The sequence below is a fragment of the Dermacentor variabilis genome, chromosome 7 (genome assembly GCF_050947875.1).
Source record: "Dermacentor variabilis isolate Ectoservices chromosome 7, ASM5094787v1, whole genome shotgun sequence".
NCBI classification, from domain to species: domain Eukaryota; kingdom Metazoa; phylum Arthropoda; class Arachnida; order Ixodida; family Ixodidae; genus Dermacentor; species Dermacentor variabilis.
In genome coordinates this window covers 61,956,478-61,984,176 of record NC_134574.1, presented here as the reverse complement: position 1 = coordinate 61,984,176, position 27,699 = coordinate 61,956,478, and the positions used below count along the sequence as shown (strand labels likewise).

The following is a 27,699-nucleotide window of genomic DNA, read 5'->3' as shown; positions in this document are numbered from 1 at the left end:
CTATATTTGAAATTGTTGAAGTAGGCATTTCTGCTGTTTACTTTATACGTGCGCGTATCTACCATGGTAGTTAAAGTATCAAGTAGAGTTTCATTTTAGATTTTTTTTTATTTCTGTAAGAGGCAAACCAAGCACGAACTGTCTTCAGCGTATTTTGGTGATATGATATTTTTACAGCGGTTCGGTGGCTTTATTATTACGTCATGATAAAATGAAGTTGGCTGTGCCCCCAGCCAGTTAGGGCGGAAATTCCTCCATTGCATATTCATAGTCAGTCATCGGCCTCACAGAGCTTCTTTGAGTGCCCGAAGGAGGTGAAAGTCGCCGAGCGGCAGGCTATAGGAAGTGAGTTGAAAGGGTGGTCCACGATATCTCTTAATTCCTCGCATGCGGCAACTGCAGTATGGGTTCTGGCGCTACCATACATAAGAATCACTTCACGTATTGGTTGGTCACGCCTTTTGTGGCTAAGCAAACTAAACCTTGCTAATGAGCTCACAGCAATGTTCAGCATTGATGGTACGACAACCGTGCAAGGGTGCAGTGGGCAAAAAGTCGTGGTGCATGGCGCCAAGGAACAGTCGCAAACACGTAGTCAGCTGATAGCCAAGTCAAGATTTTGATAGTAGCTGCCCCCACGTTTCTTTCTTCGCTACTCTCTTCCATGTTTCGACTCAGGCGTGTTATCGTGTACACGAATTTGATTGTAGGAAAACATGGAATTCAAATATGAATCCCCTTCTTGTGCAAGCGCTTTGTTGAGCAGCTCACACATGCGCAATCGTGGCAAGCTTTGTTTTACAGCCGACAGAGGAGGGACTCATAGTGCAGTCCCGTTACTGAGTACCACATCCTTGGTGACTATGGATGCAGTCATTCCGTACCTTACGCCTATCTTAGAATAATTTTCGGAAGTATTCAAACGTCAGTGGTCGTTTAGATGTTCATGAGCGGGTTGAATTGTCTTGCTGTGTAATGTTAGTCCATAAGCCACGATGCTGGTTCTAATTTTTAACATATTCACGAACTTCCATGAATTCTTTATGGCAGTCAAACACAGTCGGGTTTGGCAGTATTTGCTCCCCAAAGTGTTATACATATTTGTAGGATTTTGTACAATCGATCTGTTGTCAACCCGCGGGAGCACAAAAAAAACTTTACAGAAGCACGTTAAGCCATCGAGTTCTGTAGTTTAGCTCAGACATAGTATAATGTACTATTGAATATATGGGTAGGTTGGCAAACTCGCTCATACGTCTACTCACTAATCTCACTGCGACTCAAGGCTGAATCATACCTGTGACTTGAGGAGGTCGCGCGACCATTTGCAACTGACGACCAAAAAAGCGACTGAAGGAGGCAATGCTCACACTGTCAAGCCAAGCTGAGCCCGACCTGCAGATTACCTTCCCAGAGATTGTCGTTCTTAGTGAGATTTCTTGTGCAGTTCGCGCGTACTTCGCTGGTTTTGGATCCCGGCAACATCCATGGATTTCGGTTCGAGCGAAAAGGAAGGTGTCCTCATTGTGCTGATGTGCTCTGCCGTGGTGTCAGCTGTGGCAGTGCAGTTCCCTTCGACGAAAAAGCGACGGTAGCTGCTGCGGCCGTGCTTCCTTTCGCGAAGTAGCAGACAACGCTAGGTGCATCCTGCCCGAATTCCGCACGCATGACGGGAAGTATTGTTGAGTAAGTTGTAGTTTCTAGTTTACGCTGCTCGGGAATCGGTGCATAATTACTTGTGCATCCTTTTGCTGCTGTTTAGTTTCCTGCCAATGCTACCGCGTACATTCGACTCGTTGCTGGAACCGCTGCGCACCAGTTCATCACGAAGGAGGACACCAATTACGTTCCTCTACTCTGCAATGGTGGCATGGACTGTATAATTATATTCCTGTGGTCTGTAATGGTGGCTGGGACTTCGTACTTAGTGCGACTGAGGCAGATGCGCAGGAAAACACATACTAACACAACTTTCTGCGCGCCGCTCATTGGTTTAGTAGTTTCGCAACCACTGACGCGCGACTTAAAGGTCGCGCAGTGAGCGACTGATCCGAAAAGGTAGCTTTTCGACAAAAGCAATCACATGTGGCCGTTTGCGACTGGTGGCTTTGCGCGCAACTTGGTCGTGCGAGCGCAGTGAATCGCCGGTTTGAATGAACCTTCAGACTGGTCCGCGTGTTTAAATCTAAGTGAGTCATTGAGTGCATAATTTTCGTGACTCAAAGTGTGATTGAGTCTTGTTGATTGCTATTTTGTTGTGTCTGAAACTGAGTGAGCCCAGCTGAGTATAATTCTGGTGAATGTGAGATCGGCTGACATTAATAAAAAAATAAATGTTGTGAGCGATTCTGTGTGAGTTCAAACTTTTTTTACAGGCCACGGTCAATTTGGAAAAAAGCCATTGCTAGAACCGCAGTGACAACGGCAATTTGAAATGTTGCCTTCGCCACTGCTGGTGACGAAAACTACGGAGCGATCTAAGCATTTTTTAAGAGTTCTGAATGCGAAATCATTAATGTCCGAGTGAACGCGTTGAGACGCTTCACCAGCGCCTCCTATATAGCAAAAGGCCGGTGCACCACGATTCGTGATGTCATCATACTTTTCCCGACTCCCACAGAATCTAGTGAGGATGCTCCCGAGTAAACTATGGTGATTTTTACGTCACTGCTTTAGTAACGCCTGACGTGGCAATTGAGGTTTTGGTTCAAGTTGTACGATGTCATAAAACAAAGTAAACAGGCCTGTGTCTTGCAGGCGCTGTTTTAGCCCAATTGTTAAGACGCTCAGCTTCTGAGCATGGGGTTGTCGGTTCGAAACTCGGTACCGCAAACGCCTTTCGCACCGAATTTATTCGTTTTATGCTGTATTTTCTTTATAGCGATTTCCGAGCAGATGGTAAATTGCAGGCGAGGGCTTGCACGGACAAGGAGCGTGCGGATAACACAGGCATCCGAGAGCAATGGTTACCTCGTGTCGTGCGATGCCCTCTCCCCTCATGCAACACCTGGTGCACAAAATGGGGCAGCAGATGGTCCCTTTCGCCTACTCTAATTCGCAGAGGCGCGCACGTCCCCTGGCGTCACAGCCAATGACAATTTAGCTTTGCTTCGCTGCTCCACACAGACGACAGACACCGGCTTTTTCACTCAATGCCCGTCGTGGTTGCTTACGTGCTATGGTGTTGGGCTGCTAAACATGAGGTCGCGGGATCGAATCCCAGCCGCGCACATAGATTTATCCGCACGTTAATGAACCCAGGGTAGCCCCAATTACCGGAGTCCTCCACTACGACGTGCCTCATAATCAGACTGGGTTTGGAACGTGATACCCCATAAATAAAATTTTTGCGTTCGTTGGACGATTTGATGCTCTCGCATAAAAAAGAACCGAGCATGGAACAGCTTAGCCGCTGCATTATCGGCAGCTCGATGTTCTGATCTACATACGGCGTCCTCAAGGTCACCGCACCTCTCTCTTTGCTTACAGCACACAGATACACATATACACCAGCTTTACGCACACCCCCGCAGCGTAAGTACGGAGACATCGCAGCGTCGGCTATGCATCTACCGGTACAGCTCCATGTAGATTCACGACATGATACTTTCACTCCCTTAACTGTGCTGTGCTTGTCGCATTCCATCTTGAACTTCGTCCACTCTTCACGGCTGCGCGGCACAATGAACGGAGTTGGCAAGGGAAGCACGGGAGGCCTCGCCGATGAGCGGGAAAGCTTGTGTGCCGTGCCAGAGTATGTTTCTCCTTTCGTATTCATTCTAGTGACGAAGGTCAGATACGGCCGAATACCAGGGCGCCAGCAGAAGCGAACGAGATCAACGCCGAATGTCCAGTGTGGTCGGTTCTGTTGCATTTGGTTTTTATGTCTCCCCCCCCCCAGTTTTATTATGCATAATATGTTTATTAGAATGTAAAGATACCTGCACCGAGGTAGATTTAGGCCCTTCTGGCCTCCTTGAAGCACTCGAGTTCAGCGAGAGCCGGGGGAAAGTAAACAAGTCAGCAGTAGAAATTAGTAAGAGACGATTGCCAAGACTGGTGGAAGAAAATTAGGGAAAGAACAATCGACGGAGACGTCGAAAAACAAGGTGCAGAAATTTAGGTCATTGGAATTCGTCATGGTTCATTGTTCCTTTGTATTTCTTTTATTTTATACATAGTTAAGACATTGGGCAATATAATGACAAGAGCTTGGTGGCGCAACCTACCACTCCGCCCGTTCCAAAGAGGACGCCCATACTGCAGCGCGGACGGCTACGCCTGCTCAGGCGTAAGTTTAGCAAAAGCGGTCATTCGTTTCCGATCATGCCTGTGCACAGCTTGTACCAACATATTTGCTACCAGAAATGTGCAAACAATGAGCATTCGCGCGTGTAACGTGAGTGTGTTTAGATAAGAACACTGATTATTTTGAAATCTGCAATTACTGCGATTCGGAAAGCCCCAGAAACCGTTGGCCACCATGCCAATAGCAGTAGCAAAATTGCAGTTGCGCCATCTCGTGGCCTCCATGAGAAAACCGTTCCTGCCACTAGCATATATTCTAGTTCGCTATAGCTGGACGGAACAGCACATTAAGGCGCGCAAAATTCACTCATTTACCGAACGCACGCCCGCCTGCGATGCGCAGGCAATCTGGTAGGGATTGGCCGTCGTCGCCAAATGTTGCCGACATACCACGTACCTTCGCCGTACTCTGAATATTTTTCTAGTAGTTTTGGTAGTATCGAAGAATGATTAATCGACTAATAGATTAAAAGCACCCCACAACACGTTTATTCTTTATCGATGTGCACCTTTCAATTATTCGATTTATTCGATTGCAGATGTCCCATTTGACTGGATTGTCATGAAAATTTTGAAATTGCACCAGAGTGGCTGAGCGCGAGCAGGGACTGCGCGGCTTTGGTTGAGCGACTGTCGGCTTTCTTCGTGAGTCCCGAGTAATACCGAGCGCTTCCGCTCACTTCGCCTGCACGCCACCACGCCGCCCGAAACCAAAAGCTCGGAGTCCACTCAATTCAAGGCTTACTATTGCAACCCAGTAGTTGATCATGCTGTCACTCCCAGTCCACTACAGACGTGGCACAGCGCAGTTTATATCGATTCCAGGGAATCTACAGACTCCGAGCACCGATACTCGCATGCTGCTTCTGTGGGCATTAAAATAAGTCGGTTTCATCCAAGCATGCAGCAAATTGACATTGCTTCGCTCTGTAGGAGAGAGCACGTGGCGTGAAATCCTAAAACATCAATTGTCTTTTCTCCTTTGCATATTGCAATGTCTTGCATACTTTAGTTGCACTTCAACTTTCACTACTGACATTATTGTCATTTATTATTTAACTTTACAGTACAGTGGTCACTAGTGCAATGTGTCTTGTTCAATTCTACCCGAATTTCCATTTATAACATATATTGTTGATATTTTAAAAGACCACTAGTGCCACCACTAATAAGGCTTTAAAATTGAAAGATTTTTCTTTTTGAAACCTCACACATTTGTGCTTCAAACGTGGTGCCACATCTCCAGCATTAATATAGGTTCCTACAAAAGCAGATAACTGTGTTTGAACCTGTCTAAAGAACCCGCCAAAAATTTCGTTTAATCATTCAATCTCAGTAGAACCCTGCATCGTAAGCGATTAATCTAATATAGGCTAAAATGATGAATGAATAATGGGTAATTGCATAAAAAATTTATTGAACATCCCTATTTTCCATTAACTCTAAGTGGCGTGCTCAGCGAACGGAAAAGCAAAGGGACACTCTGAATAGGTGCCGACAATCCTGCTCTACTGCAGTCTCTCTCTCAACGCATGTGCTTTTTTCGCTGCTCATCCTGGAAGTTTGCTCTTTCGGATCGTTGCGATCGTCGGAACCACGATCACCTTGATCGCCGCGATCGAGAGCAACTGTCAAGGCATAGGCCCAAGTCAATGCAAAACAACAACAACAACAACAAAACAAAAGGCGCCGCTGGCTGCACGCGTTTGTATCGCGCTTTGCAGGGAAGCGGCGTGAGTGCAACCACGGCACTTGCCAGCTCGGGTGGCAACGTGACGGAATGTCGCTAAGCTTATTTTTATTTAGGCGGTCTGTTAGGCATCTGCACGGACTCATGGATGCCTCGCGCACTCGGTTTGCCATTTGTGCGTGAGCACATGCCCACCGCTGGCTATCTGCATATAATCACGCGGACTGCGCGCCTGCGTGGGCGGTTGTGCGGTCAGCTGTGCAACGTTCACGGAAATCGGGTAAAACTTATATGTCCTGTTTCACGCTAAAGACGAGAAACAGCAAGCTATAGCGACAACAATAAACTCTATAATTACAAGATCTTAACATTTCAGACGTACGCCCAAGAAACACTGCATCTTTTCGTTGCGTGCAACATAAAATTCAAACATTACACTAAAGTGGACTGAATGGATGGTGGAATAACTTTCTTGAGGTCCCTCGGCGCGCGCGATCAGGGCGCAGTGGGCCGCTCCCACGTCGACACAGAGAAGCCATGTCCCTCCGCCAACGTCGCGGTCCCGATGGACAGTCCAGAGCTGTGCTTCAAGGTCCGAGCTGCGTAGAACTCGGTGCAACTCTTCCTTGGTGGTCGAGGCCCCCGTCGCCAGGGGGCAACCCCAGAGCATATGAGCAAGACTAGCTATATCTGTACAAACTCGACACGCATTGTGAGGGTGCGCATGCGGAAAGAGTTTGTGCGGGAAGGCCGGGCATGGGCAGGTGCCCGTCTGAAGCCGCCTGTACGTGACTCCTTGTGTTTTATTGAGTGCTTTGTGCGGTAGAGGCATGGTTCTCTTGAGTGACTTATAGTGCTGGGTGAGATCAGTGGAAGTGACGAGAGGGTCGCGCTGACTTTCCCATCCTGCCGTGGAATGGAATTCTTGAAAGGAGCATACAAAAATATAGGTACGCCTGAAACTTTTTTTGAAGAATATGTTCCCTGTATTTACTGTGTCAATGAACCGCGTTTGTTTACAGGATTGGACATGATAGCTGAAGGTATAGGCCATTTACGGAGACGCTCGCAGTACAGCTTGGTTTGGTTAGGATTGCCTTCTATGGCAGCACAAACCGTCTGTGGGGGATCAGACAGTCGTTGAATATCATTCCGAAATCGCTGTTATTACTGCAGTGGGCAAAACATGGGTAGGGATTGAATAAAACATTACATGTGAAGAACGTGAGAAAATCTTCCTGAAACAACTATAATGTCCTCCACGGCTGAACAAGCCTCCGTGTAATAGGTGTTAAGAAAGGAGGCTCCTGGAGGAAGAATATTCGGGAACGAAAAATGTAAAGCAAGTTGGCTATTCCTTGAATTGAAACAGTTTTTTTTTCTTAAAGAAGAAAAACGGTGAGAGAATAATAAAAACATGTATGGTCTCGGCTTCTCCGGAGATTGGGCACAGAGAGCACGGAACCAGACCCGCCCTGATAAGGTAAAAATTTATTGCTGGTATTTGGAAACGTAATCGTCAGTCCAAGTTTTTTCTCTTCTTCTACATTTCTTTGCACAGTTCATTATCATAAAGAATTGTTCAGGAAACGTGCCGCGGCCGCACGCGAGGTGCAGTAGACGTTAAATATTTCCATGACACGTTGTGATGAGGTCCTTTCACTTAATTAATCCTAGCTGAGGCATTGGCTCAATGCATGAAGTGACGAAGTTGTTCGTTATCACACTCCAAGCCATTCATTAAAGAACATTGACCACAAAGAGGAGCGGAAACTCTACAAACTAATAAAACACATACACGAAAAAAGAATTAGGTCTCCAAAGAAAGGGTCGAACTCAGAAAGGGCATAGAGTTTCACTCTGCAGTGAAGTTGCGAGATGAACACGAGATGGCGACGGAGGCAGCCCCCAAAGCATAGAAACGGTGCTGAAGACACTGTTGAAGAAAAATTCTCGTCAGGCTTACGCGAACACCCGGGATCCAGTGATACAGGAGTAAGTGCCGTTGCGACGTTGAGAGCAAGGACAGGTGGCCTTGGCACAGTAGAGATCTCGACGCCGGACACCAAGCCAAATGGCTTCACCTCTGCTACCGGTCAAGTACTCATTTTCCAGACGTCGCTCGGCACGTTCCTGCGTGCGATCGTGCGAACCTGGTGACACGCCCCTGGAAGGTCACCCTGGTCAAGTAGAACGCACGAAGCATGGGCCTGATGCCCGACCACTTCACTCCTATGCCTGGAGTACTGGCGAACTCCTTCCTCCACGCAGTCTTGTTGTGCCCCGTCCCCCCGGAATTTCTTCCTCCTATTTTCTCCCTGCTCGCTTGTTGTTGCTGCTGTCCGAATTATTTCTTCGGCGTGCTCGTGCCACCGCTGCAGCGGGTCATCGTCGTCTTCGCATGGCTCACCCACTCCGATCACGGCACTTGCGCACTTGACACATCACGCACGTGTACCAGACGCAAATGATGCAAATGTGCAAAACCTATCACAGTGAGGGTAATCAAGTGAGCAAGTGAGCATAATCGCCCATGATGAGAAAACAAAACACTTGTAAGAAAGAAAAACTATAAAACACAGTCCCCTTCCCGCGCTGCGCAGCCAGATCGCTCTTCCAGATCCCCATTTTACCTGCGTCAGCTTTCATCACTATGGCGCGATTCACAAAATATGCCACTAGAAATAACTTCGCGCAATCATAATTGGCAAGATCTGATTTCCCGCATCTGAGTTTTCCTTTTTTTTTGACACAACACATGGTGCTCCTCTAGAAAAATTGAAGTAATGATTCCAAGTTACGTTGCCGACTCCCCCAACTGCGCGTTTGTGCCCCACATCGCCCTTGTGCCTTTTGTGCAGTGATAGGGAATCACTGGAACGCTTCTTTTTGGCATGCCATTGTTTCATTATTCAACGAAAAATATTTTAATAAGAACCCTTCCAAAAACTTGCTTCAATTTGACTCTTCCTGTAACTCTTTCCTTTGGGGCTACCATACTGGGTTACAGCCACAGTAACCTTTGTGAAGCCCTCTGCATATCTGTGCGCGAGACAGAGAATTGCATGTTAGAATTCTCCTAAATTCTTACCATGCTCACAAAATTTACAAAATATCTAGATATTTGATTATTCATGCTTGCAGCAGTACACACTTCAAATTCCATTTCCAAGATGCTTATTCAAAAGAAATGCGAACAGTTCCTTCGCAACCCGATTCATGACCGACCCCCCTGAGTCGGTTGCGCCACTTCACTGGGGAACAAGAACAAGAACAAGCTGAGCTGTCATTGCGGCTGTTGTGTTTCTGGCTGTCACCTGACGCCACGAATATGCCTCGTCACACTGTTTAGTATTTGCATGATTTTCGCTGCCTCAAAAGAACCGTCTCAGATGTTTATTGGCGTTCTATTTTTTTGCACAGAAACGTCACTGACATTGACTTATTTTCCGGCGGCCTTTCCGAAAAGCCAATTGAAGGAGCACAGGTTGGCGAAACGTTCGCCTGCATCATCGCTGAGGTGTTTTACGGGCTCAAATTCGGTGATAGATTTTACTACGAGCATGGCAACCAGTCGGGCTCTTTTAAAGAAGGTAAGTTTGGATACTTTTGGATTAAAAAGAAATTGTGTACTCTAACTTTCGGCTTGTGTATGAAAGCGGCACTAAGTTAAAACAATGAAGAATACATAACGATTGGTATTAGGGGAAACGAATAATACATGACTAGAAAGTTCTTCTCAAGCCATTTTATGCAATTTGGCTGCAAAGAAATTTAGAGGAAACATTCAAGAGTTTTGCCGTACTACTGGTAATCTGCAGCCCTTGGGCAGGTGCCCTTTGAAGCTACGCTATGGTGCAAGATACTCTGCATAGGGAGACAATTTTCGAACAGAAAACCTTAGTAGAAAGGAGAGGAGGAAGCGTTGAAAAACCTGTGAAGCAGTTGCGAAATACATGACCTTGATGCGTACACGTAGGACAAAGATACCACGGGTGACTATAATTTATAAATGTTCACTCACACAGGTGTACCGAATACATTAGAATAAAAAAACTGAGTTCCTATAGGATCACGACCAATTCAGCCTTGAGTGGCTAGGGTAATTGCCTTTAAACTGTTTGGCTTTCTGCTGGTGATGGCGGCAAACATACGGTGGTTTTAATGCAAAGGTACAAAGGTCATATATCGGTAAGAGAATGACAAATAAAGTTTAGTTTAATGACGGTGATCTTAGTCACAATATTGTGACGTAGGAAGACGCAGACGAAAAGCTATGTACAAGTATATTTAGAAGAAAATACGCTGCACTTTACCAAGGGGCAACAGCCCGCGCTTGCTTCTAAACGTCGTCGTCGTCTTCTTACTGCTCGGCTCTTCGTCATTGGAAATACTATCCCGTGGCACTACCCCCGGCGGCAAAAGCGCCGTCCCAGAGCGACTAAAGGCCGGACTCTGAAGCAGTGTAGTAGGTCTTGAGCCTACAGACGTGCACGACATCACTAGATGCCAGATTAGATGACGAGGTTGAGCTCACAGGAGCAATTTCGTACGTCACAGGCGTCACCTGGCGCAGCACGCGGTAAGGCCCTGTGTATCGCGAAAGGAGATTTTCTGAAAGTCCCACGTGACGAGAGGGCGACCACAGGAGCACGAGTGCAGCACGCGAAAACTTTACGTCACGGTGGCGGGCGTTGTACTGACGCGGCTGCGTGGTTTGCGAGTCCGTCAGTCGAGCACGGGCAAGCTGGCGTGCATGGCCGGTGAGAGCAATGGAGTCGCGCGCATACTCGGTTGTTCAGACCGCAGCAGGAGGAAGTACCGTGTCAAGGGGCAAGGTCGGTTCGCGACCGTAGAGTAGATAAAACGGAGAAAATCCGGCGGTGTCGTGCCGGGAAGAATTATAAGCAAATGTGACGTAAGGAAGGGCAACGTCCCAGTCGTGGTGGTCCTTCGAAACGTACTTGGACAGCATGTCGGTAAGAGTACGGTTTAACCTCTCTCTCAAGCCATTGGTTTGAGGATGGTATGAAGTAGTCAGCTTGAGTTGAATAGAGCAGGAACGCACAATGTCGGCGATAACTTTCGAGATGAAGTTACGACCACGGTCAGTAAGCAGCTGTCGCGTGGCGCCATGCATTAACATAATGTTGCGCAAGAGAAAGTCCGCGACGTCAGTGGCGCAACTGGTAGGGAGAGCTCGCGTCATAGCGTATCGGGTGCCGTAATCAGTTGCGATTGCTACCCATTTGTTCGCAGAGGATGACGTGGGAAAGGGACCGAGGAGGTCTAATCCAACCCGAAAGAACGGTTCCACAGGGACGGTGATCGGTTGTAGATGACCGGAAGGTAGCACCTGAGGCGTTTTCCGACGCTGGCAGGCATCACAGGCAGCAACATAGCGTCGGACGGAGCGAGCGAGACCAGGCCATTAGAAGCGGCGGTGGACGCGGTCGTACGTGCGGGTTACCCCAAGCTGTCCTGCAGTGGGTGCATCAGGCATCTCAAAGAGCACAGTCTGTCGTAGATGTTTTGGCACAACAAGAAGAAGATCAGGGCCATCAGGGAGGAAGTTCCTTAGGTACAGAATGCCGCCCTGGAGGACATATCGGTGAACGGGTGCGTCGGTAGGTGTAGAGCGCAGACGTTCGATGAGTACTCGCAGCGATAGGTCTTGGTACTGCTCATCGGCGATGTTAGCGAAGGCAGACACAGAGAAAACGCCGTCGGGGGTACTACTGTCGGCGTCGTCAGGCTCGTCTACCGGGTAGCGAGACAGGCAATCAGCGTCCTTGTGTAGTCGGCCAGATTTGTAGGTGGCAGAGAACGAATATTCTTGGAGGCGTAAGGCCCAGAGACCGTCTTCCTGTAGGGTCTTTCAATGAGCATAAACAGCAAAGCGCGTGATGGTCTGTGACTACGAAAAGGGTCGGTCATATATGTATGGGCGGAACTTCGCAACCGCCCAAACTAAGGCCAGACACTCACGCTCAGTGATGGAATAGTTGCGCTCCGCGGGCGCCAGAAGCCTGCTGGCGTAAGCGATAACACGGTGGTGGCCACGCTGGCGTTGTGCCAGTACTACGCGAATCCCGTGACCGCTGGCATCAGTACGGACTTCGGTAGGCGCAGAAGGATTGAAAAGGGCCAGAATGGGAGGCGTTGTGAGAAGGTCGATTAGAAGCGAGAATGCAGAGGCCTCGTTATCGCCCCACTGGAAAGGCGAGTCTTTTTTCAAAAGCTCGGTTAGTGGTCGTGCTATGGCCGCGAAATTTTTCACGAAACGGCGGAAGTACGAGCAAAGGCCGATGAAGCTGCGCACATCCTTGACACACTTTGGAACAGGGAAGTGCGTAACAGCATGGATCTTGCCTGGGTCCGATTGCACTCCGTTCGCGTCAACGAGATGTCCAAGGACTGTAATCTGACGACGGCCGAATGGGCACTGCGATGCGTTGAGTTGCAGACCGGCTCGCCGAAAAACATCCAGGACTGCTGAGAGGCGCTCGAGGTGCGTAGCGAATGTTGGGGAGAATACTATAACGTCGTCCAAGTAGCACAGGCACGTGGACCATTTGAAACCGTGAAGAAGGGAGTCCATCATGCGTTCAAAAGTGGCAGGAGCGTTACACAGACCGAACGGCATCACTTTGAATTGATAAAGACCGTCGGGTATTACATAGGCAGTCTTCTCACAGTCGAAATCGTCCACGGCAATCTGCCAATAGCCGGATCGAAGGTCAATAGAGGCGAAATAGAGATCACCGTGGGAGGCAGCCAAGGGCGTCATCAATCCGAGGTGCCGATAATCCACGCAAAAGCGCCATGAGCCATCCTTCTTTTTTACCAGCACAACAGGTGACGCCCATGGACTACATGATGGTTCAATAATGTTCTTGGCAAGCATTTTGCGAACTTCGGTGTGAATAACTTGACGCTCAGCCGAAGATACTCGATACGGGCGGCGATGAATAGAAGGGGCATCGCCAGTATTAATGCGATGTTTGACAGCACTTGTTTGGGCCAAAGGAAGATCGTTAAAGTCAAAACTATCTTGGTCGGAAATCAGAACGCGGTAGAGCGCGCGAGCGTGCTCGGAAGGCATGTCGGGTGCAATAATTTTCTGTAAGTCGGCGTCGGTACAAGTTCCCGACTGCGACGGTAGAGGAGCATCGGCTGAATGGTCGTCTACTGAAATCGATGCTACAGAGTGATCCTCGAATGAGCGAAGTTGAGCCAGAGACATCCCGCGTGGCAGCACTTGTGTCGTAAAGCCAAAATTGACCACTGGCAGGCAGACGCAATTCGCCGTAATAGATAAAACTGTATGAAGTACTGTGATCCCGTGCGTAAGGAGGACGTCTTGCATAGGAGCCGCGATGTAGTGACCGTCGGGGACTGGTGGGGATGACACGAAGTCAACGTAAGTCAGTGCCGAAGGTGGCCAGCGAACGAAGTCGACGGAATGAGGCGAGTAGGCTGTTGTTCAGCCGGATCCAGAACAGGCAGGTCGAGGCGGAGAGTACTGGCGGAGCAATCGATGAGAGCAGGATGTGCGGAGAGGAAGTCTAAACCGAGGATGATGTACTGGGGACAGCGAGCGATGACTGTGAATAGGACGATTGTTGAGCGATCGGCGAAGGAGACGCGGGCGGTACACATACCAATTACGGGGACTGTTCCGCCATCGGCGACATGGACAACAGGCGTCCTGGCGGGCGTGATAAATTTCTTGAGCCGGTTACGAAGGTCAGCGCTCATTACGGACAAATGCGCCCCAGTGTCTATGAGTGCAGACACAGAAACATCGTGGACTTGCACGTCAAGAAGGTTCGGACGAGTGGGCAACGTCAGTAGAGGATTTGGCGTCATAGGGAGCAATGCAGCGTCACCTCGAGGCGCTGCATCGCCTAGTTTTCCGGCTGGGAGCGGCGTGCGAAGGGAGTCGACGAATGGGAGCGACGGGGCTGGGGAGAGCGAGATTGTCGTCATTGGGGCGAAGGCGAATGAGAATAGGAGTGGTTCGGTGCAGGAGAATCAGCGGCGGTGTTATTGGAGCGTGCAGCATAGGGACGAGAAGGGCCACCTGGGGGGCGAGAGTAGGCAGTATAAGTAGGCCGGGTCGGGGAACTCCAGCGACTGCGACAGTGCCGAGAAATGTGACCGATTCGATGGCAGTGGAAACAAATGGGCTCGTCGTCAGCAGTGCGCCATTCAGATGGGTTGCGGAAACGTGGTGGGTAAGAAGATGCGGGACGGGGCGCATGTTTTCGAACTCTTGGCGGACAACTGCCTGGATCAGTGAGACCGTGACTGCAGATGTGTTGGTGGGACTGGAGTCGAAGGCAGCCGGATAGGCGGCCTCGATCTCACGCCGGACGATCCTGGTAACATCGGCAATGTTGTTGGGACGAGGAGTGTGGGCATAGGAAGATGTCGCTGGGGTGTTGGGCAGATGGGCAGATGGGCAAACTGCTGGTCAATACGTCGGCTTTTAGCGAGTTCCAGGCAGCGGCACTATTATATAACAGCATCCACCGTCGCTACGTTGTTGCAAACGAGCAAGTTGAAGGCGTCATCGGCAATGCCTTTGAGGATGTGGGCAACCTTGTCGGACTCAGTCATGTGGGTGTCAACTTTGCGGCACAGAGGCAAGACGTCCTGATTGTACGTGACATAGGGCTCTGTTGACGTCTGCACACGGCCGGAAAGCGCCTTCTGCGCGGCAAGTTGGTGACCGTACGGGTTGCCGAACAAGTCTCGAAGCTGTGTCTTAAGTGAATCTCAACTGTTGAGCTCATCTTCGTGCGTGCGTTACCAAACTCTAGGTGTGCCACCGAGGTAAAAGACTATAACCCACCGGTTATTGCGGCTGACGTGTTCATACAGGCTGTTCCAGTCGTCGACGTCTTCCCCATCTTTGCCCGAGAATACGCCAGGATTATGGGGAGCGGGGAGAGTGATGTAGGTCGTCGAGGTGGCAATAGGTGTCGGAGCCGGCGGAGTCGGATTGTCGTCGCCGGGAGCCATGGAGGAAGGCTCGACGTACCGTCCACTGCGAAGCTCTGTGACGAGGTACAGGGAGCGTCCACCTCCACCACATATGTTACGTAGGAAGACGCAGACGGAAAGCTATGTACAAGTATATTTACAAGGAAAACGCCGCGCTTAGCCAAGAGGCAACAGCCCGCGCTAGCTTCTAATCGTCATTGTCGTCTTCTTACTGCTCGGTTCTTCGTCATTGGAAATACTATCCCGTAGCAATATTATCCGATGAAAGTTTTGTGCGGTTAAATGCCGCAATATATCTTGACAGATGATATGATCACAAGAATACCTACTCAAACCAAATGATGTTCTTTAAAGCATTACCAACGCTTTCATTGCATGGTGTGCTTTGCAAAGATTGTACCTTTTATTTGAATACATTTCCGCCAGTGAAAGGATTCTTGTTGCATTTCATTGCCGCAACTATTTTTTTTTATTTTATGCGTCAGTTCAGTGGTGAATATGCGCTTGTTTTACAACATGTCATAGTTGCCCTAGAAGTTAGTAGAGCGCAGGATGTCGGAGAAAGCTGAATTTCATACATAATGGTGCCTGTGAAGTTCTCTGCAGCGTTCTTTACTGATACTGCTGAAGGAACTATTTTGAAAGGCTTCATTGAGACATTTCTTTTTATGTATACGTACCATTCACCATAGCCGAAATGGTTAGGCGGTGCCAGAAACACCAACTGCAAAACTCATTCTTCAATCCTTCAAATCTTCAAACAATTCTTCAAATCACATGCCAATAGTTTATCCACGTAAGCAAGGCGGTAGAAAAAATGTATTTTTACGTGGTAAATACATACATCCTAATAGAAAACACGTATATGCTACCTAACATGACTTAGTGTTGCCTAGATGCGTTATTGCATAGCAATATACTCCAGTGCACTATAGGAACAGGTGTTGCCGCTAGAAAACAAGCGAGGTTCCTACTAATAAAAAAGCACATGAGGTATGACATATGACGTATATTGGTCATAGTTCTCCGAGGTTTGTAGGAAAGCCGCATACTACTTTAGAATTGAAGAAATCTTCAGCTTGTAAGAGATAATTTATTATGAAGGTGCCATGCACTTTAGAGAGGTGCTTTCGGTCATGTCTGACCGACGTTACTGGGTCGTTATCTATGCGTTTTAGCAACAGTGAGGAAATTCAAACCATATTTGAACCAGAGTGGGCGCAAGTTGTGTGTATATACTGCGAAATCGGTGAATCATATTGGACAAGTTAGAAAAAACAAAAGGAGGAGTGGCTAACACGTAATGTGCTCGACGGGGAACCATCGTGTCCAGTGTCTTAATCGTCGCGTACATTCGTGATTTCTTTTCTTTCTCTCGTCATAATACTTGCAAAAGTAACGAAGTAGTCTTCACTATTGATTAGAATGGAATCAATGAAACATCAAAGGATTTGTTCCATGATTACCAATAACGACTGTTTAGAAGCATCATCCTACAGGCTACCGGAAAATTAGTTGGGACACCCTAAGTTAGCGCTGTACAATTGCTGGCATTTTCACTGCGTGCAAAGCGCTTAACCTCTTGGTTTCGCATTTTCTGTTTTTATGTGTGTACCACATGAATAGACCAACTAAAATCGATTCGGAATGTCACATTGGCCTCCGTCTTCTGCAAAAACATCCAAGGCTTGACCTGCATTCAACGAAACGTCTTCCTTCGACAGGACAGCAAGTGAGTATCGAAAGCAATGCAATAGTCCTCCCATTCATTTGTGTCAGGTTCACCTCACAGTTTAGCCGAATAATGACACACTAAATTAAAAACATGCCTACATTTAAACAATGATGGTAGTGTAAGGGTTTATTGAAAGTCAGATGTGCGGTCGCCCAAGACAAACCCCACTTTCTCATAATGTGCACATATAAGTACACACTGGCACTATTTCACATAGTTTTACTAGACACTCGTCAGCTATGGTACCGAGGTTTGTTGATGCCGCTTCGCACCGAAGTAACGTGATACACAAGATGGCGGCCGAGTCTGTTACCGCCGTCGTGGAACGACGCACTATAACGACGTTTCTTAAAAATAAGCCCAAAATCTGATTAAATATCAAGCTGAAATTCAAGCTCACCGTGTTCATGACGACGAGATGGCAAGCCTCCCAATAATAGTTGAGTGGCGCAAAGATTTTCGAAACAGCAAAACGGGAATGCAAAACGATCCCGAACGAGGTGGTTCGTCGGTAGTGAAACCAAGAAGACCAATTTTGTGGATGAACATAGGATCATTTATAGTGTCTTCCTTCCCTCTGTTGGACCAGCAACGGCGAGTGCCACCGTAAAGTTCTTTAGACTGCACACAGTACACTAACGAAAATACCCAAGTTTCATTACTACAAGCGTTCTCTTCACCCAAGGCAATCTTCGTCAAAGTACAGTGTATGCGCACAAAATCAAATGGGCGTTACAACCATGTCTGCCATAATTTCTCGGCTTCCCTCCAAGGGACTATTATTTGTTCGGAGCATTGAAATAACACAAGGAAAGGATCACACTTCTGCCAGCATTATAAGGTAAAGCAGACTGTTCATTCATGGCAGCGACGCAAAGAAATTTCTTCCTATGCTCCTGGCTGCTATGAGCTGCCTAAGATAGGCGATAAATCTGTCCATTTCAATGTGGATTGCCTCGATCAATGCGACCGATTTCACGCATCTAAAACTTGTTTCGTAATCCCGGAATATAAAAAGTACGGTTTGACTGGGGTGCCTTCGTATTTTTCTCTCCAAGCTCAACGACATATATATATATATATATATATATATATATATATATATATATATATATATATATATATATATATATAGAGAGAGAGAGAGAGAGAGAGAGAGAGAGAGAGAGAGAGAGAGAGAGAGAGAGCCGCGAAATTGCATGACGCGTAAATTATTACAGCAATAGGAGGAGAAGGAGGAGGAGGAACATTATTATTGCAGAAACCGTTGCGTGGTTTATTCCTGGGTGGTTCCCTCTGACAGGGCTCCACTGGCGATCGCGTCTCGCCGGGCCTGGTCGAGGGTCGCCAGTTCGCTTCCCAGGTCCAGTTCGGAGAGTCTCGCTTCCCAAGACCACGTAGTGAGCGTGTGTGCTGTGACTCGTGGCGAAATTGCGTCGCCAGGACGGTCGGTGCATTCGTGTGTTTTGTGCGCGAGTGTCGCTGTGTGGTTGCTGCACCAGGGACATATTCGGCACGTATAACTGTCTGGGGAGATTGCGTGTAGACGAGACAAGTGTGGGCATGTGTTAGTTTGCAGGCGGCGCCAGTCCCTTGCCTGGAGTTTATTGAGAGCTTTATGTGGGGGAGCGTATTGCGTTCTTCCGAGCCATTGGTCCTGTAGTATTTGTTGACCTGTCGTTAATAACTCGCCGGTCGCTCGTCGGTCTGTCGGGGGCTGAAGCACGGTGTGGTCTGTCGCTCGGCTAGTGAGACCTCGAGCTGCGCAGTCCGCCTCTTCGTTGCCCGGCCGGACTTCGTGCTCGGGGCACCAGACGATACCGTGGGTCCATTCTAGTGTGCAACCCAGGATTCGAATGGCTTGTATAGGGAGTGTTCCATTCATGTATAAACGACACGCCGCTTGTGAGTCCGTAAGGACGCGGGCGGACCTTCCCGTGCTCTCGACATCGCGAAGTGCGAGAGCGATTGCTGCTGCTTCTGCTGCTGCGCTGCTTGTGGTGCGGATGGAGGCTGAGGCTACGAGGTTTCCCTGATTGACAACGGTGAGTGTGTATTTGGGCCTGCACCGTGGCGACGAGGGATACGGGCCAGCGTCCATGTAGTGCGTATCCGGGTCTCTGAAACAGCGTTTGTGCAACATGCGGGCACGCGCTGCTCTTCTCTCTTGATTGTGGGTGGGGTGCATATTCTTGGCGATAGGGTCTACTACAATGTTCTCTCTAATGTGGTGAGGCAAGAGTTGTGTTTCTTCTTTGCAGTACTGAGGCGTCAGCGGGTACCCTAGCCGTTGAAGAAGGTTTCTTCCCTATTGAGTCTTGTTGAAGCGCTCCCTCTGCGCTATGAGCGTGGCACTTGCTAGCTCATCAAAGGTGTTGTATACGCCTAGCGCTAGTTTTTTCTTTGTGTTTCTGCTTGACGGTAGCTGTAAGGCCGTTTTGTACGCCGTTCTTATACGAGTGTCCATGCGCTCTGTCTCGCTTTCGCGCTTGACTTGATACGGTAGTGCGTACATGACACGGCGGATGACGAGGGATTGTACCAGTCTTAAGGTTTCGTCCTCTGTGAAACCATCTTTGCTGCGCGCTACTCTGGCGATGAGTGATGCGGTGCTTCTTATAACGTGATTTAATTTCTCTGGGGCTAGCTTTATGCCGTTGTTCTCCTGGACGTGCATAACTAGTATGCGTGCGGTCGGGACGCGCTTTATAGGTTGCCCGGCAATCTCGAGATGTATTGGTGGGCTCGATGTTCCTTAGTTTGCTTAGGCCGGACTTGAATTGAAGGTACTCCGACTTGTGTGGGGCGCACCTCATTCCTGCTGTGGTTAGGTATGACTCGATGTATCCGATAGCTGTGAGTAATGTGTTTTCTCTGTCGCCGTATGAACCCTTGGTTGCCCATAATGTGATATTGTCGGCATAGAAGGCACATCCGAGTTTTGAGATGTTTTCCAGTTGTAAAGCAAGTTTTCTAAGTCCGATGTTGAAGAGGAAAGGAGATATTATTGATCCTTGCGGAGTACCCTTCTGCGGTAGATCATATATGTCCGATTGTAGTCCTGCTATGCCGATGCGAGCTTTGCGGTGGCTGAGAAAAGCCACGACATAATGGTATCCTCGCTCTCCGCATCCTATGGCGGCGAGACCGTGTAGGATAGTTTCGTGTGCTATGTTATCAAATGCTTTTTCTACATCGAGGGCTAGGAGTATGTTGTTGTTGCTGCCCGGTTGTGGGTTGAGGACCTCTTCCTTGAGGAGGAGGAAGACATCCTGTGCTGACATGCCTTTCTGAAATCCGTACATGCAATTGGGGTGTAGTCCATGTTCTTCCATGTGTTGTTCTATTCGAGTGAGTATAATTCGTTCAAGAAGCTTGCCTAGGCAAGACGTGAGCGAGATCGGTCGTAATTGATCGAGCCTGCGCGGTTTTCCTGATTTGGGTATGAGGACTACGTGAGCTGTAGTCGATTCCTCGGGTAATGATCCGCCCGGTGCCCATATTTCTTCGCTCAGCTGCTTTGTAAAGGCTCGCAGGGTTTCATCGCTTAGGTTTCTCAAGATGGCGTTGGTGATCCCGTCGGGACACGGTGCCGTGTTTTTCTTGAAGCTCTGTGCTGCCGCGTACACCTCCGCACACGTGATGGGTGCATCAAGTATCTCGTTCGGAGCTCCCGGATATTGAGGGTATGGTTTCGGATGCCCGGTCCGGATTCCCATGTACGTTTGCTGGAGTTCCTGTATGAGTTCATCCTGGGTTCCCGGATATTTGCCAACGAGTTTTTGTAGGGTTGTGTTTGTTTTTGTTTTGGTATTTGAAGGATCGATGATGCTGCGGAGTATGTTCTACGTCTTTTTGGTGCTTAGCGTGCCTTTAAGCGAATCGCATAACGTGCGCCAATTGTCCCTGTGAACCTTCAGGGCATAATCGCTGGCCTGTTTAGTGACGTTTGAAATCCTAAGTCTAAGTTTGCGATTCAGCTTCTGTTTGCGCGATCTTCTTGTGAGGCATCTGCATTCTTCCCATAAGTGTATGAGATGGTTGTCGATTGCCGGCGTGTCGGTATCGGTTTTGTACACTTTAGTGTTGGCGTCATATAGTTCTTCGATGCGTTAGGCCCACTCCTTGATCGTGGTTAAGCGGCCTTGATGTTCCGGGAAGGCAGACTTGTATCTAAATCGAGCTGTTGCCTCTCCCTAAACTTAGGCCAATTTGTTTTTTTGGCCTTCCCTAGGGGCCGGCGTAGTTTGGCCGAGGCGCTGGTGATTTCAATAATGTAGTGATCACTACCCAACGAGTCGTCTAGGACCGTCCAGCTTGTTCCCACGGTATCGCTGGTGATGGTGAGATCAGAAGTCGTGTCCCTGCTGGCACTGTTTCCTATTCGAGTAGGCGTACCTGGTAGTGTAATTAGTGTGTATTCGTAGCGCCCTATGGCTTCTAGGAGCTTGGCGCCCTTGGTGTCTGCTTTCGAGTAGCCCCACGTGTTCAGCTTTGCATTGAAATCTCCGGTTATAATTAGGCGATCGCGGTGCTCCAGCATTCCCCGTAGGTGCCTGAACAATGACGCGGAGTCAGCCTTTCTGTCGCGGGGGGGGACTGTATACGTTGCATACGACTTGTTTAAGTCTCCCTTCTTGACAGGCCTTATTCTGGTGATGAGATGTGGGAATTCCTCACCGGGGAGCACTGTCACGGTTGTTGCCAATCTTTGCGGACGAGCGTGGCCACCCTACAGTAGTTGGTGTCGTACTGTATTTTATACCCCATAATTGGCTTCGGTTGCTCTGCCGCCTCTTGCCGGCAGATAATATCCGGGAGTACTAGCGCCGCCTGCACATATAGCGAGTGGGATGCGTGCTTGCTCTTAATGTACCTACAGTTCCAAGACCAGATCGTGATGCTTTCGCTTTCCATTTGAGGTTTACGGGCCATGATGGGACTTAGAAGGTATTGTGCTGTCTGTGTCGGAAGTTAGCATGCTACCTTCATCTGTCTGGGAGCACATTTTACTACTTTTTCGTTTACGCTTGGGTTCCTTGGTTAGAGATTCGTTAACGTATTTCTTTAATTCTTGGAATTCCGCAAAAAACTGTTGAAATTGTTGCTGTATTTGTTGTATTATTTGTTGTTGTGATTGTTTCAGTGCTTGTTGCAATTGGTCCTGGGTTACCAGGTTGCTCTCAGACGGTGAGTGCGCCTGAGGCTGCTTTGGCTGTGTTGTTTGGGGGGGGAGGGGGGCAGTTGTAATTCTAGTGGCGGATGTCCGGTGAGAGTGCTTAGCTGTAATAATTGAGATTGTGGCGATCGCTCACAGGTCGCAGCATGTGCCGATTCAAGCATGCCCACTCTTTTCATTAAAATTTCGATTTCGTGCTCGTAGTCGGTTAGACGCTGTTTTTGCTGTCTATTTTCCTCAATGACTCTCTGGTATTCTGGATTTTGCTTTATCGGTGTGGATGTGTATCATGGCTTGGGATACACGACTTCCGCCCAGCTTACCTCGTGTGAAGGCTTCTGCTTCCTTGCCAGAGGCGACGGGTTCCTTTTAGGTGTCGGTGGTGCGCGATGCTCGCGGCTCGCTGACCGGGAGCGGGAGCGGGATTGGGAGCGGGGGCGTTCCTCGGTATTGACCGGCCGGCCGCGAGTGTCCGCCCTGTAGGTCTCTTCTTCGTCTTCCGAGGCGAACCATCGGGGGGCTTTCGACTTCATCGGGGCTGACGTTGGTGTGGGTCGGGGTCGAACCGGTTTGAGTCGCTGTTTGCACGAGTGGTCACGGTTTGGGTGGGCCTCTCCGCACGAGGCGTAGTTTATCTCGTATTTGTGTCCGTCGGTTGGATTAAGCAGTCCGCAGAATCTACAGATGGGTCTGTCTGGGTTCGGGCAAACGTCGGTACGGTCGCCCTTTTCCCTGCAGATCTTGCAGAGTTGGAACGTCGGTCTAAATGGATAGCAACGGAGTTCACCTCCGTAGTAGTACAAAAATCGTGGTAGATGGGGACGAATAAAGGTCAGCGCTGCACTTTGAGTGGCACCGATCATCCTGGCTGTGAGGATTTCCGCGTCTTGTGTTCTCACTCTGAGGTGGGCCATGAGGGTTTCAGTAGTTGTGTGCAACGGTATTCTATGTACCACTCCTCTGAGGGTGCCATCTCCTTGGGCGGTGTATGCGCGCACTGCGTGACTTCAGCCACTAAGTGTTAAGGTGTGGATGTGTCTTGCTTTTTCGGCGACCTCTTCATACTGGGTCGATAGGATGGCTATGTTGGATCCCGCGTTGATTCTCACAATGAATTTCTCATCCGTGAACTCGTTGCGGCACGCATCGATGATCGCTCGTGCAAGTGTATGAGTGAGCCCGTTTCTTAATGGTAGTCCTTGATTTGGACGAATGATTATTTTGTAGTCATTTTTCGGTAGCGGTGGAAGTCTAGCGACTCTCCGCGTTGTTGATGTCTTAGTGGTAGTCGCGGCGTCTTGGGGCTTTACACTACCGCGTCGCCTCTCCAAGGCTTCCTGCTTGCGTTGCTTTTGTGTTCGTACTGATTGCCAATTGAGATCTTCTCTCACGGTGTTATGGTACAGAGTTTCTTGGCTCACCGGTTCGGTAGTCTGGTCCATGCGTTCTTGTGCGAGTCCATCGGAAGTTGTATGGAGGGGGTCAACGATCGTAGTCGCTTCGTTCACCATGGTTAGGCCAAGTGCCATCGCAGGAATCCCCGTCGGCGAAGCGAGCGGCTGCCGCCGCTGATTAGGGTTAGCGGCTCACCCGTGGTGACGAAACTTTCAGGAATCCTCCTGGGGCCCTCGGTGGTCGGATTTCCACGGGGGTGGTGTCGATGTGGTCCTTATAACGTTAGGAAGCTGGTGAAAGCGTTTCGGGGCGTTTTCTATTGAAAACACCATCAAAAACTCACGAAACTACGGAGTACGACGCGAGCCGGTGTTGACACTGTGGTCTTCTTCCTCATTAGAGCAATCTAAAACGTGTCTAACAGAATCTCAGGACTTTATAACGTAATGTTGCCCCAGGCATTTCTATTTATTTCTCCAATCAGCCCTCCACGATTGGTAAACCATTTTTGGAGTCATCCCCACTTCGCTTATCTGTCACGCGGCTCCAAAGAAACCACGAAATCTCTTTATCTGACATGGCGTGTACACGTGCATGATTAGACCGAAGAAAAGCAAAATAATTTCCGATTCTGCATATTTTCTCCATCAGCCCTCCACTATTGGTAAACAGTCTTCTGTCTGCACACAATTCGCCTTTCTGATGTTTAAAGTCACAAAATCGCGAAAACTCACCTCGTCAAGGTGATTTGCGCGCATTGAAGATGCATCATTATGCCGAGAAAACGTAAATCTTTTGCGAAATTGCCAGAAACCTTTCCGTTCTGAAATAAATAAAAGGTGGCCGTACGCCGCTCGCTGTGGCACTGGCGACTAGAAATTGCCGGGAAGAATGAATTTTTTGCGTATAAAAAATTATTCTATACCAGCATAGCCTTGTCGAGCCGTTTCGACAAATAGGCGACCTCACTTCGACAGCTTTTCTTCGCTGAGGAACATTTTTGGCGGCATTCTCGGCCCTTCGTCGCACGCCGCTGCAATTTTCTACCATCCACCTAAAGCTAAGCAATGAGAAGACGAGGAATCAGCGAAGGCGGCACCACCCTCCTCAAGTGGCTAACTACTTTCACTACGCTCTACCAGCTCCGCCAATACCCTCTCCTCTGCTACGTGCTCCTCTCCTCTTGTCAGTTAACTGGATAATAAAAAAAGTCTGTAAAGTAGGCAATGCTGTTCGCTTTGAAAGATTACAAAAATGATAACCTATAAACGAGGATAGCGTTTGATTGGCCTGCTCAAACAATGCTACGGGTCACTGCCAAATACTTGCGTCAGTAGTCACGTGTATTTCAGGTCAAGTGATTGAAATAAAAGCAGAGTGGAATGGTATTACATTCCGGGGCCCCTACTGTGCCGCTAATGAGATCGTTTTCGTTGCAAACAAGAACGTCAGCATTGCGTGACTGTAGATATGTTAATCGCTCCAGAAGCCCCGATGTGAATAGATCTTTCACAAATGTTTCGCTTTTGCTATTGTTTTCCACAGTCGCAGCACGTTGTTGTGTTTCCCGCGCAATGGCGCCATTAGATTCGCCAGCCCCTTGCGTGCTAATCTTTCTTTTCGTTGACCCTCTCCCTGGACGCCAAGAAACAACGTAAAATATAGCTAACGTTACTTTTGTTAATCACTCTTTTCATGGTTTATATAAAGAAAGAGACAAGTCAATGAACAGGAAGTGATCTATTTGTCGACAATCTCTGCATTGACTAAACACGTTAACGACAATAAAAATGTCTTCCGCACATGTGTTATGGAGTCCGTGTCCTACATTAGCACAGTGTGTCATATTCCTTTAAATTTCTTGTCCTCATCCCGCCGTGGAATCCTATGTCGCCAGCCACAGCCTTTCCCCTCCCTTGGAACTAATATTGGCATTTAATATCCGGAAATTTAACTGTGCCATGCATTACATGCAATGTAATGCATGCATGCAATCCACATAAATAAATTGGAAACGCAACTGCTTGAATTGATCTCTATCTTGTGCCACTGACTGAATTTCATGACTTCCGAGTTGACAACCATGATGAGCAAGATCATCGTATGCATATAAGCTGACTACTTGGAAAATGTTTATGCTACGTTCACACAGCAAGAGAGATTAACAATAGATTAACGCTGCCACAAGTACAAACAATTATTGTAATGTCCTTAAGTTTTATGCCACATTTAAAGGTATGCCTATTGTAGTCATAACTTTCCCCGTTCTCTCGTTTTTACAAAATCTGTTCCTTAACAATACCGTACCTGCCATGATTTGTTGTTTGTCACACATCCAGCTGAAGAAAAAAGTTATCATGGCCTTTTTCTTGTCAAAAATATTATTATTATTGTTAGAAGACCTGCATAAACGAACTTCACTCCGTTTTACCAGTCGCTGGTTCCATATCGAATACACGCGCATTCTGCTAGGGATGGCCCTAGAACCCGAGTCATAAAATCCATCAATCGGTAAATATTTCTTGAGCTTCGTGCTCCTTACCTGCATATATTTTATTTGCAGCAACACCGACCTGGTAGCGTGCAAAGAAATACCAGACGTAAACTTGACCTTGTGGGAAGATTCGGCCAGTAAAGAGCACACAAGATAACTATGGAAAATAACCTGCGCTATCTGCCTCATAAATGACTGCCTACAAATTTTGTGTGCTGTAAGCGTACTCCTCCACGCTAAACAGCTCAGTGAACCTATTTCAATGAAATCTAACAACTTCATTGTGAATAAATCATATCCCTAAGAATCATGGATGTCGTATTTGGTTCAATAAAGATATTGTAATTACTATAAGAATGCTTATGAAAAGCTTTGTTTAAAGCTTCCGGAGCCTCATAAAATGCGCGGAAATACAAGAGCTTGCTGACTTTAAAACTGTCTGCTATTTTCGTGTTCTTAAGTGTGCAGCAAGTTGATCTATATTTAAGGAACAAGGCACATATAAATGTATAAACGGTTGACCTTTTGGCGTGAGTTACTAGACGTACGATACCATAAGCGGTAAAATTCTACTTCCTCAACAGTTGCATGATTGTTGCGCTAAGTTACATATTGAAACAGCAAATATGAATTTAAAGCGAACTTATATGAAGGGAGCAAACTTTGCACGCTCTTTGTCACGTCCTCACAACATATAAACAGCGGCCCAAGCACCTGCATGAAATCACTCAATTTAAGCAACGTTATGGGTCACACAAAAAATTAAGAAACGAAATTGAAATTAGGGCCTTCGAGATTTCGCGGCGTGCGCGACCATCTTGGAGGCGGATGCGTTTCGCCGATTCCGCTAGGTGCGCTGAGAGCCAAAGTCGGCCGCAGGCGCCAATGTGAGCGTCCACTCTTTATGTTTGCTATGTTACTCTATGGTTGAAGCTTGTCTAATCTGATTACATGCGTGCGGGCCGCGAATGGTGTAGAACTTTGTGGAAGGCACGTGGATCCCAGCGATTACTCTGGAACATTCGAAGACTGGTGTATAAAAGCCAACACGTTTGACCCGCTGATCAGATTTCGACAATCGCCGACAGTGTTCGCCACCGTCGCCGTTCTTTGAGTGCAGCCTGTTTTTGTGGTTGCAGGATCGCCCATTAAAAGTTATTTTAGTTTTGAATGGCACTGCTACTGTGTTCTTTACGGTCACTACGACTGACAATATATCCTATAATTAAATCCTCACCTGATTAGCTGGACTCACTATTAACACTTCTAAGAGGGTAAATCAGTTGTGTATTTCGATTTTTGTTATCACAACCTCTCTATAGCTGAGCTACTCCCCGCCACATATGTATTTCCCTCCCATGTTCAGCTTAACCTTAAACCCTCCTTGCATGTCTCTGTTACCCTTTCCCACTTCTACATCGCCTAACTAGCATGGCTACGAAGGTGCCTTGAAGTCAGCGCCACCTGCCGTCGTTCAGGGTGGGGACACCTTTGCACCAAACTCGCGCCGCACCTCCGCCACGTTGCGTAGGAACCATTGAAGGAGCTGTATAGATGCGCGTGCATTAGTCAGCGCTTCACTGTCATGTACCCAGGTGTTTGCAATTTACACGCTGCTGTGGACGTGTTTGCTGAATTGGCTCTTCGGGCTCGCGACGTGAGCTAAAGATTTCGCTACACTTTTGTCGTTAAAACTATCCGTCGTGCCCGTTTGTTGCGCACCTTTGTGCGCCAGCGCCACGCAAGAAGCAATACCTATGTCCTGAATTTACTCGCGACCCAGAACGCCGGAAAAAGTCTAGAACCTTGTTCATTTAAGCCATGATGCTTAAATTTGTTTCTTGCTATGAAATGGCCTGCAAGAAACTTTCTGGTGCGCAAGGCAT

General features: G+C 48.1%; 1 protein-coding gene across 1 annotated transcript in view; it reads left to right on the top strand.

The window, feature by feature from the left end:
- LOC142587478 (salivary peroxidase/catechol oxidase-like) overlaps positions 1-26,140 on the top strand; it is a 152,508-nt gene extending 126,368 nt beyond the window's left edge. Inside the window, exons 14-16 of the mRNA XM_075698526.1 lie at positions 9,422-9,591; positions 16,637-16,742; positions 25,883-26,140. Coding sequence (XP_075554641.1) covers positions 9,422-9,591; positions 16,637-16,742; positions 25,883-25,970 — 364 coding nt within the window. The 3' untranslated portion in view covers positions 25,971-26,140. The remainder of the gene's footprint in view (positions 1-9,421; positions 9,592-16,636; positions 16,743-25,882) is intronic.
- The last annotated feature ends 1,559 nt before the right edge of the window (positions 26,141-27,699 follow it).